Below are 12,255 nucleotides of genomic sequence, written 5' to 3' on the forward strand. Positions count from 1 at the left end.
AATCAACCTTCCCCATCTGTTGACACTGCATCTGTCACATACTGTACAGTCCTGTCCTCTCAATAACATAATCAAATCCAAATCAGCTTACATACTATATAGTAGACAAATATATTTTTATGTGTGTATATAAAGCAGCATTGATTAGGTCAACAGAGAAAGGTGGACAGTGTTCAGGTCGACATGCACAAGGTGGTCATGGCTAAAAGGTTTGCATGAAAAACATGACCTTTAACATATGGAAAGGTCAACACTAGTTTGATTTTTGAGGTATCAATCTCTATCTTGTAGCACATTGATCCCCAATTAGTATACTGCGCCGCCTCGCTTGGCTAGCTTTGCTTGCCATGGTTCGTTCAAGGTGCCTGGTTCCGCTACCGCTGCCTTCAACACATTTTACCATTCCCAATCTTAGTCCAAATGGATGGTAAAGTATGTAAAAGTAAAAAAAATGAAAAGAAAAAAGTAAAAAGTAAAAAAAACTCATGCCGACCAAACTTGAGTCGATCATTATCATGTTGACCATTTCATCATGTTGACCAATACTAGTCAACCCATTGACTGTCAATATAAAGTCTGGATACCCTGGCAAGGATACCGGCACTCAGGGTATTTATCAAGAACAACAGCACACCTGTATATTAGAAACAGTCTGTCCGGACAACATTTTAGAGTTTTATCTCTCTCTCCTCAATATAAAACATCACCCTGACAAACAGTTTCTACTGTATCTGTTTCTATTTCTGCTGATGCTCCTGACTGCTGCCCACATTGTGCACCTTTTGGTCTCTAAAGGATTGGCAACAGGACAATCTCCTTATTGGAGTGGTAGTGTGCCAGCATTCATGATTGATGGATCAGATAGGATAGTTAACTTTCTTAATATATACTTTGAGCACACTTTTCCTGGTGCCCGCAGAAGTCAGGCAGCTGAGTCTGGTTAATAACTGCAGGAGATGAGTGACTAGACAAAGATATGTTTTATCTGTAAACACATATTACTGTACTATTGCTGCACACACCCTACATGAAGGTGGAGAGAGAGAGAGAGAGAGAGAGAGGGAGAGAGAGAGAGAGAGAGAGAGAGAGGGAGAGAGAGAGCAGCAGTAAAACAAGGCAAATAGTTTGATAACGAAATTAAATAGTGAAGACAAGAAGGGAATTGCAGACAATGAGGGACACTGGGAAGAGGAGGGTATAATGTCTCACAATTTTACAAAACAGCAAAAAAAAGTGCAGCCAAAGGTGAAATAAGCTTCATGAAATACTACTCTTTGCAACAACAAAAAATAAGTAAAAAAAAAGATATTTGAAACGAAAGGATGTAAGTTGTAAGTAAGTAGGAGAATAATGTAACCACTTAGATACACTGACATAACACGAACAATACTACAGTATATGCAAGCACACTAATGCAAAGGACTCAACAATAATGGATGTGACTTTTCCTAAAGGGCTCACCTCATCTACTCCACGATTGGGTGGGATATACGTTGGAACCAAAGGTGGGAAATGTGTGGCAGGGGCTTCATGAAATTGATCTACAAGAAAAATAGACATATGTATATAGACAATAGTAATACTTATCTATACGTAGTTATAAATAAGTATATTTGTCAATCTGATTTTAGACAATATATTGTATATTTATAATTGTGTAGTAAGAGTAAAATAAATGACATAAATGAGCAATTCACAAAACTTTCTTGAATCATGGCACCCTAGAGTATCAATCCAAGGTCAAAAGTTCTTCTGTGCATTTAGTACCTGCCATACTTCTGTTTATCCACATAGTTAATGACTGGCAGCCAATAGCACTGGCTCCTGCCTATTAAATTAACCATAAAAAATTAATTCAATTTGGTCCCGGACCACCAAACCATGACACCCCTGCAAGTGCCCCGTGACAGCCTTGGGTGTGAACCACTGTCAAAGATAACATTCAAAATCTATCATTGCATGGGATGAGAAGTAGCACATTCATTCTAGGGTTACATTTGTTTGGAGCCAATTAACCTATCAGCATATGTTTGGAATGTGGGAGAAAACCGGAGAACCCAGAGTAAACCCACGCAGACACAGGGAGCATATCTAAACAGTTAGGGCCATGGTGAAAATCGAACCCATGACCCCAGTGCTGTGAGGCAGTAATGCTAACCTTGACACCGTCCATGCTGCCAAATCCTTCACATAATTCTACAGCTACAGTGGAAGTGGTGATTAAAATGTGGGGAGACCCATATATATATATATATATATATATATATATATATATATATATAATTTAGTTGTAAGATATTGTCATATTCTGTCAGTGCAGGCTGTTATATATATATCACAGTATTTATATTTGCTATGCTGGGAAGTGAAGTGCACCTATGTGGTAAACCCAGCTGTTGTGCATAGGAAAAATGACTGCCCCCATTATTATTACAGCTCTCAAAACAGCTCTCAAACATTTCTTGTTCAGATACATTCCTGAAATTGTATTTATATTTATAAAAGTTACTGGTACTTTTATTATATAAGGCAACCTGGCTATTGTTAAAGAATATAATAAAGTGTAGAAGTGGATGTGATGTATGATAAAAACCAACATTGCAGAGTATTGATACACACAACTGCAATGACTCTTCAGACACATTAAATTGTATTTTGTTGTATTATGTTGCCCACTGCTGTAGATTTCACAACATTTCCTGTATAAACCTTGATCAAATTAAATTATACTGTAGTCACAGCTGTCTGTGAGACCTCAGATGGGACATAGAGAGACATGGGGCCAAATGTAATAGGGTGAGAGTTTCAGAAAGTGAGAGATTTTGGGAGAGTTTTCCCATGTTTTTTAAAGCAGCAATCAATTACATGGCAAAATCAACCTGGTTTTGCAGTGTAATTGATTGCTGCTTTAAAAAACATGGGAAAACTCTCCCAAAATCTCTCATTTTCTGAAACTCTCACCCTATTACATTTGGCCCATGGTGTTATTATTAGTTAAATACAGCAAAAGTAGTAGGGCAACGAGCAAGAACAACGGATGCTCAAAATATAAGGATGAAAACATATTTTAAAATGAAGTGAAAAAATATATATATCGGAAAATAGGCACACCTATCTCACCTGTCCAATGTTCTCAGAGGAGATGGGTCGGAGGAGAAGACAGGGTGACACTTCATGTCCTTTATTTAATTACACCCCCTCTTCCCCCAGCGTTGGCCAATCGCCTCCTGTCTCAGAGTTGTCCCAATACCAACTTACGGTGTCACTCAACCAACCTGTGTTTACACTAAATTGCTCAGCAATTCACTGATGCTGACTGTAAACACTTATGGTAAAGTGGATGAGTTTAACCCTTCTACTTTCAATATTGTGCCCTCCTCAGCTGATAAGAAAATAAACCTGAGTTTTATTGCTTTTTTCAGGAGCAGTGCCTACACAGAACAGCATTCCGGAGATAATAAATAAATAAATTACACAGAAAAATGAAGATATCTTCTACAGAAGGTTCACATACATATCTTCATAACACCAACTTTCATTTCATTTTGACCAGGGCTGGGCAATTGCGGCCCTCCAGATGTTGAGGAACTACACATCCCAGCATGCTTTGCATCAGTTTCAGCATGGCCACATAGCAAAACTAATGCAAAGCATCCTGGGATGTGTAGTTCCTCAACATCTGGAGGGCCGCAATTGCCCAGCCCTGATTTTGACAGTAGCCAAAGGATTTTAGCTAATAACAATATTAGCCATGTTATAATTTAGCAACAGAATGTAAATTAAATAAATATTATGAGCCTGATCCGGACGCATTGATGATGTCAGATGCAGATTCCATATGCACAAATTTGTGAATGAGGTGTACGGGAGAATGATGATCTCAGTTTCAGGACAGGGTGGCTTAGCGGATGCATGGAGATGGTCCATATTATATGTATGTTATGAGAGTACCAGGGGTGTCACTGATACAGAGATGCAGAATCATCCTCATAGGAGGCCATATTCAGACAATCTGCACCTGCCATTTTAACATGCACCAAGCGGAATCTGAACATCCGACGAAGCCCAAAGTGCAGACACACAGATGTACAGCAGGGAAGGATATTTGTATATAGTCTCAGAAGCAAAACTTGCAAAAGGTGGCAAGATATCCCATATAATGGCTGCCCCTGTGCACACGGCCTCACCTCTGAAATGACAGATGCAGCCGCCATCCTCTTCGATCATCACCCAAACAGTGGCGCCGAAGCCCAGTGGGGGCCATTTTACCAGAATCCAGAGCTTTGGGATGTATGAGGCCCATTTGTGGCTGTGCACAGACACCCACAGCACTTGATTGCTAAGCAGCTGAACCCGGCAGCCAGGGAGCTAAGAGGCCAGGCGGTTAGGTGGGTGGGGGGTGGCTTTGTGGTCCCTTAGATCATTTAAACCCCCTTGTCGATAGGCCTGAATCCAGTACTTCAGACATATGCAGGGAATGCAGTTAGCATCCCAGCGGATGGAATGCTAGAAGTCAGTATGCAAATCTGATAAAAATCTCATGCAATAAATCACATGTAAAAATGGCACATCGAGTGCCAAATGGGATGGAAACACTCCCGGGGAGCTGCTGGAGAAGTTCAACTGAAATCAAGTCTGACATGTGACTCAGGAAAGTTGGACTAGTCTATTGGGGCCTTTAGGTTGCGGGGGGATTAGGGCTAGGGTCAGGTAAGTATTGGGCATTCTAAGAGAGGAGAGGCATTATGGCCCACGCCTTGTGCCAGGTAACCCCTTGGAAATGGACGCGGCAGATATTTTCCGAGTGATTTGTGTCTGTAGTGCAGAGGCCACTATATATTAAGTATCATGTATAGATGCCGGTGTGCACCGCATACACTGCACCCATCAAAGAAATGCCTATGGTACTGTAAGTATACTTAACTTCCGCACCGCCGGTCATCATTATGTATTCCATATGTAGACCCAATAATCACTGTAAGCGCCATTAGCAAATTCTTTCTCTGGTGCAATGACTGAGAACCTCCCACACTTTTACCTATGCTAGCCCCCTTGTTGTAATACCACTAAAACCCCACATTCACCCCAACATCCCGCAGATCTCTTACTACAGCATACCCAATCACCCACAATACCCAAAAATGGCTCTCACTATATTATGAAGCACACTTCAGTCTCCCCGCTCACTTGTTTAATGACAGATGGATCTGCAGGAGAATCTTGTTGCAGTATAAAGCCGATAATAAGAACTGGGCTGATGTGGCATGAAGGAGGAATTTGCTAGTCATAAAGTCAGGGTATGATAGTCAGTCAAAAATCCAACATAAAAACTGCAGTTTAAAGATTGGTAGAAAGAGAATTGCAGTGTAGTGAGAGAACTGGTCACCTAGCAGAGAACTGACTGCAAGGAAGGAGAGGTGGTGAGAGGTGGTGGAGATAGAACTGGAGAGGGGGAAGAGTCTGGAAGAGGAAGAGTGGAGGAAGAAGAGAAGTAATGATCACCTGACAGAGAAAAGATAGGGGGGGGGGGGGACACACTCATTATCACATTTTTGTACACTATACTGTATCATTAATTTAATCGGCACATATTCACATGCACTAGCAATCACACATTAAGTAGCCACTTTATTAGTCCTGCCATTGTAGCACTGGGTAGGGCCCCCACTTGCCCGTCAGAACAACCTGAGTACTTCACCATACGGATATGTAAAAGGTGCTGGAAACATTTCATAGGGATTTGGCCCATGTTGACGTGATAACATTGGCTACACAATCATACTACAGTCCAGAATTATTGTTTACTTTTATAGCATCAGCTGATGCTGCTTTCACATGGCATAAACGTTTGAGACCCGGTATTTAAAACGGTATATTACCGTTTTAAACCCCTTTCACACTGCACATAAATACCAGGTCTCAAGCAGGTTTGCAGTGTTAAAGCAGGTCAGACAGTAGCTATAAGACAGTTTAGTGCATATGTAATTAGCCGCTCATTACATATGCGCATATATGTAATGAGTGCAGTGCATATGAATGAGCCACTCATTACATATGTACATATGTAATGAGTGGCTCATTATATACGCACTGCACTCATTACATATGCACATATGTAATGAGCGGCTCATTACATATGCACTGCACTTTCATAGCTACTGCCTGAGTCCTATATACCGATTCAGAGCCGTTCACACTGCATGAAAAATGGCTCTGAACCGTGTAGGACTCAGCTTTTTACCCGTTTTCAAATACCGGTTGTAATGACTGGTGCTTTCACACTGCAGCTCTAACCGTTTTAAAAGGCTAAAAAATCGGCAATATACCGGTTAAGAGCTGCAGTGTGAAAGGGGTATGAATCTGGTGCACTATATCTTATATCAGCTTAAAATGAAAAATGTCAGTAGATCATTATGCCTCACTTTCGCAGTCTGTATTCTTAGTGAAAATCAAGATCAAGCGAGCTTTGATGACCGTGGAGGTCATTGTAGTACACTGAGTTCATTGTCATATTAGTGGAATTAGCTTGAAATGACATGTGCTTTGTGACATGGTGCATCATTCTCCTGGAAGCAGCCATCAGAAGATGGATAGACAGTGGCAACAGAGGAATGTGCCCGGTCAGCGACAATACTCAGTTAAGCTGTACTTTTATGCGACATTCCCTGGACATAACACCACCATTACTAGTCTGAACCAGTGACATAGGGCAGGATGGAGACAAGGATTTATTATGTTCATGGGAGTTATTCAGTAAGGATCTCAAAATCAAAATGTTCTCTTATGGGCAAAATCATGTTGCACTGCAGGTGGCACAAATGTAACCTGCAGAGAGAGTTAGATTTGGGTGAAGTGTGTCCAAACTGAAATCTAAATTGCTGTTTCAAATAAAGCAGCCAGTATTTACCCTGCACAGAAACAAAATAACTCATACTGGTCTGACTCTGTGTTGTCTAATTATTAATCTATGATTATATAATGTTTATTATTGTAGTAATAAAATAGCATGGTATAAATACAGATGACTGGCAGTTGGGATGCTGATGTTCAGAATAACGACGCCATCATCCCAAAGGAGGGAACCCCAACAAGGGTCAGGCAAGAATACTTACCCTTCCCATAACCCACTGCCTAACCTGACTCATGCATTAAAACTACCCCCCCCCCCCCCTGCCCAGTACCTGTAGATTTGCCCAGATGAGGAAGAACCTGCGCTAGTCAGCAACCGCCTACTAGCATGTTGTCTATTAGGCAGCCTCTTTCCTGCAGCTCATCAGTAACCCTAATAGTGATGGATTTCATTATTAAGCACTAGTGATTTCGGGTCCAATCCAGACCTTATCGCACATCTGCACATTTGCAGCGGCCAGCGTTTAGTTAAGCAACCACCCCGCTAAAATGAAATCCCTCCATGGGAATCAATGTGGACACTGTGCGGATGGATGTGTATGGCTACATACCCTTTCACATCCGAGTGGATGTGTCCAAAACCCATCGTAACAGGCTCACCATCTAATGGTCCTTACGCTGGTCACAACTCACTGCAGGCACTGGACTTACTCACCAGTGCGATGGATAAATGCATATCCGGGCTGAAGCTGACGTCACACACACCCTCCCCTAAAACGCTCAGGCATGCCTAGCGTTTTCCCTGCATTTCAGTAGGCTCCTCCTACAGTTTTCCTAGGACTCCCAGTAAACAGCTGGTTTCCACCCACCAGATACCTACTTCATGTCAATCACCTTGCGAATGATGGTCTCACGCATGCATACTACGTGCCATACGCATGTGCAAAGTATCGATAATCGGCCGATGTGGAAATTCACAGCTGTGCGATCAGGTATGAATTGGGCCCTTAATTAGTAGCTACTTCTCATATAGCTATCTGTGCTTAAGCATGACAATCCTTAAAACATTTTTATTGAAAAAAATACTTTTATTGAAAAGAAAGACTTGAAATTAAGAAAGAATAAAGAAGGACTTTTGTGTTAATAATACTGGTGACACCAAATGAGGTATATAGAGAACCTGTGCTAAGGGCGCCACTCCACACATTCCTTGTTATCTTTCCCTTGCCAGCAGGGACATTACGTTCAAAACGTGCTCAGGTTTACTAAAAGAACGACTGTTCAATAGACAGATGTTTGTTGTTACATTATAATCAGTCATAATGATTTTCTGATTTTCATTTATCATTTAAATGAGTTCCCTAGATTTTGTTGCCTCCATATCCTGAAGCCTCAAACTAGCTCACACCTGAGTAGGATAATTACATGTCATACTGTACCTGGCATTTGGGTCCAGTAACAGGACAATATAATAATGAGACCATTGGGAAATGCTGAATAAGTGATTAGTTCAGCTGGCCTCTACCCTAAGTATTCATTACATTTGACCTGTAAACTGCTTCTGAGGATGGGTTATAAAATCACTGGATTATAGCGTGTGTACTCTGTGTAAACATGCTTTGTGTATACATACACAGTATAGAAGTAGGATAACATGCTGGATGGAGTGTACTGTATATAGGCTCTGAAGTACAAGAATCAGACTTTCCATTACTGCTTGGTGATAACAAAAAGAAATACTAGGAAAAAAAAAGTCTTCTACTACGTAGGATGCCAAGCAGTTTTCAACATGTTGTGTACAATAAAATGACTGAACTCTGACATTTAGTACATACTGTTGGGTAAACATTGCTTTGGTATTATTTATAGTTGGCCATTTTATTATAAGCGTGCCACACGCTGGAAGAGGATAATAAAAAAAACTTTATTTGCTGATTATGTATAAATTAAATAAGTTACAAATATGAAATATATTTTCCTTTAAGCTCAGTTCGGTACTTGTGTAGTACCAGGGCGCCCACTAAGCAATTTACTTAGTGGGCTATTCTGCATAGCGAAATCGCATCACATGTCCCATTTTAGTGCCGTGCGATGCAATCTTCCTAAGTAATTTATTCACTGCTCTCTGGCCCCGGGCTTATCGCATCGCATGCCATCGCACCTCACGCAAAATCGCATGCGATTTTATAGGGTGCAATGCCATTAAGTTAACTACACTGCAATGACATGCAATGAGATTTTTAGGCACCCTCCCACTATCCACGCCACGCCGAATCGTGGCGAGCACAGCGGAACGCTTCCTCCCGACCTTTTCATACCCCCACTATCCATGTCGGTGTGGAGTTGATTTTATATAGTGTGGCGAGCCCGAAGCATGGCGAGCCCCACGAGGGGACGCGGATTACTTTACATGTATTCAGCGTCCGCTCGCCACGCTTCGGGATTGGTGGCTCGCTGCGCTAGTCACACTATGTAAAATCAACTCCACGCCGACGTGGATAGTGGGGGTATGAAAAGGTCGGGAGGACGCGTTCCGCTGTGCTCGCCACGCTTCGGGTGGCGTGGATAGGGGGGGTGTTTTAGGAACACATTCACACCAGCCATACCATACATCTGACACAGTAATGATGACATGTGTTAAAAATTTACTTTAAATTTAGTTAATAATGAATAATAAATATAACACATTAATTAATATAATTTATAAAGGGAAATCAAGTGACACAACAATTAATTAAGATAAAAAAGAACAATAGTGTCACTATGAAGAGCATGTAGAATGCGGCAAAATGGATTACTAGCGCCCAGAGTCTTTCTACACATGAACTCTTCCAGGTAGGAAGCCAAATGTTTGTGGGAGGTGCCTCTTTGGCGCTTGCTTCGCCATTTACACGCCCCTCACAGTCGCTCTATATTTTGCGTGTGAACCCCTGACTCCGGGTCAACAAAGTTATATCGATGGTTCACACGCGCGTGCTCATATCCGGCCTGCTGAAGCTGCTCCGTGTTTTATGCCCTCCAACAATCTGAATAGATCATCGATCCAGGAGCTACAAATTCGTTGATGGTGGCCATCAACGTACTGGCATCTCGCTTCTCCACTGCAGTGACAAAGCAGGCACCAGTCTCCCTGCAAATCCCTCCAAAAATCCACTGCTGAGGCAGCATCCTTCCCACATGATTTTTGCACTTCACGAAGAGACTTTCATCCACTTCAACCACCATGCCGGGACCGCCAATTTGCACATGGGGCTGGGAAATTAGGTCAATAGTGCATCCTCCCGCATCAAGGCCTTGTACTGCACTGCGGCTTTATTCGACATGTGCAGCTCCCGGTCACAATACGCCACACTTGTCATCTCCTCTGCCCATAAGTAGATAAAGCGGTCAAGGGTGGGGAAGGGTAACCGGCACCCCAGGAACCACCTCTGAGGCTCACCTTTTTGTGGCAGGCCTTAATGTGGCAGCGCCACATGTTTTCCATCAGGGATAGCCGCATCGGGTCCCCATTTAAACAATTTTGCGTCACCTGCAGCAACTGGTGGCGCTGGAAAAACATTACAGCCTCCTCCTCTGTATTTGGCAAGGTGAACATGGTGACTGGTTCACCTGCCATCGATGTCACCTCTGTCACGTTCTGAGCTCTCACTGTCAGTTATTCACCTCAGACTGAATCTGACAGTGACCGGGAACATTTACGCAAGTTCTGACTGACTATGCTATTTGCGCAGCCTACGCTTATTCAGAAAGCACAGCTACGCTACCCGCCAAACGTCCATACCATATTAACTACTGTTATCACATGGCACGCCACTAAAGCGATGCGATGCAATTTCCTTGCGTACATATGTCAATTGGGCGCCCTGGTACCCTCAGTTCATACGTGAGTGTTGATTTAGACAATGGAGCATATTTAAAAAAGCTAGTAGAGTAAGAGTGCACCCAGAGTTTTGTTTGTGTACTACATCTCTTATCCTGGGTGTTTGCTCATGAGTCCTGTGGCTTTTGGTAGGTCTGAACGCAAACTAGCCAGGATGGGCATATGGACACTAGGTCAACATGCATTGTGTCAACCACTGAAGGTTGACACCTAAAATAGGTCAATATGGCTACGGTCAATAGGTTTGGAAGGGCAACACAAGCATTGGGTCAACAATGGGAAGGTCGACGCTAGTTTTTCATGTTTTTTTTTTAGCCAACATGCGTTGACAGGCAGTATTTCATACACTACCAAGGCTAGTGCCTACCATCCACTATGGGGTGGTGGGAGAATATAAGGTACTTATGTAGTAACTGGGCTGCCGATTTTGAAATCGGGTCCATCGCATCGCATCGCACCCGACCAAATCGCATGCGATGCGATGCGATGCGATGCGATGCGATGGACCCGATTTTTCCATAGGATTCAATGTTAAAATGGACTGAGTCCATTTTAACATGGAATTCAATGGGAAAAGGGGTCCTTTTCATACCCCTACTATCCAAGTGGGCATGGAGTTGGATATAAACCTGTGGCGAGCGTAGCGAGCCACCGAGCCCGAAGCGTGGCGAGCGTAGCGAGCCCCGCGAGGGGACACAGAATACCGTCCCCTCGCGGGGCTCGCTTCGCTCGCCACGCTTCGGGCTCGGTGGCTCGCTACGCTCGCCACAGGTTTATATCCAACTCCATGCCCACTTGGATAGTAGGGGTATGAAAAGGACCCCTTTTTCCCATTGAATTCCATGTTAAAATGGACTCAGTCCATTTTAACATTGAATCCTATGGAAAAATCGGGTCATCGCATCGCATCGCATCGTATGCGATGCGATGCGATATCGCATCGCATCGCATCTGATTGTATGCCTTAACTTAAGGCATACAATCAAAAAATCGGCAGCCCAGATACTACATAAGTACCGAATATAAATATATACTTAGACGGTGTCCATGTTGACTATGTCAACATGTGGGTCAAAAAGACATGAAAAATTCATGTCAACCTTTTGACTGTCGAACTTCCCATTGTCAAACTAATGCTTGTGTCGCACTTCCAGCCCTGTCGACCTATTCCAGGTTTTGTCCTGTCGACCTTCAGTGGTGGACACAATGCATGTCGACCTAAATAGGGTCGACCCAATGACCCATACCCCCGGGATGAGGGTCTGGGCTGAGATTAGGGAATTATACACAGTAAACAAGTCTAAAAGGGATATTAGTTCTTACAAAGAGGGACTGAGTGGCGGACATCATTCTCTCTCTTTCTCTCTCCTCTCTCGAAAAGCTTCAGTCATTTTGTGTAAAGAGTTTGAATGTGCACTTTGCATAGACCAGAGGTTGATAACTAAGTATAGCCATTCTTAAGCCCCGTACACACGGGGGAGATATATTGCTCAGCCATATATTGCTAGCAATATATGGCTGAGCTA

At 42.8% G+C, this 12,255-nt stretch overlaps 1 protein-coding gene across 5 annotated transcripts in view; it reads right to left on the reverse strand.

Annotated features, from left to right (window-relative positions):
- Window positions 1-12,255, reverse strand: part of SLC4A1 (solute carrier family 4 member 1 (Diego blood group)) — an 83,433-nt gene that overhangs the window by 28,311 nt on the left and 42,867 nt on the right. For all 5 annotated transcript variants that reach the window (XM_083147413.1, XM_083147411.1, XM_083147412.1 and 2 more), the window contains one exon: window positions 1,462-1,541. In XM_083147413.1, coding sequence (XP_083003539.1) covers window positions 1,462-1,541 — 80 coding nt within the window. The remainder of the gene's footprint in view (window positions 1-1,461; window positions 1,542-12,255) is intronic.

The sequence above is a fragment of the Crinia signifera genome, chromosome 6 (genome assembly GCF_055691185.1).
Source record: "Crinia signifera chromosome 6, ASM5569118v1, whole genome shotgun sequence".
NCBI lineage: Eukaryota > Metazoa > Chordata > Amphibia > Anura > Myobatrachidae > Crinia > Crinia signifera.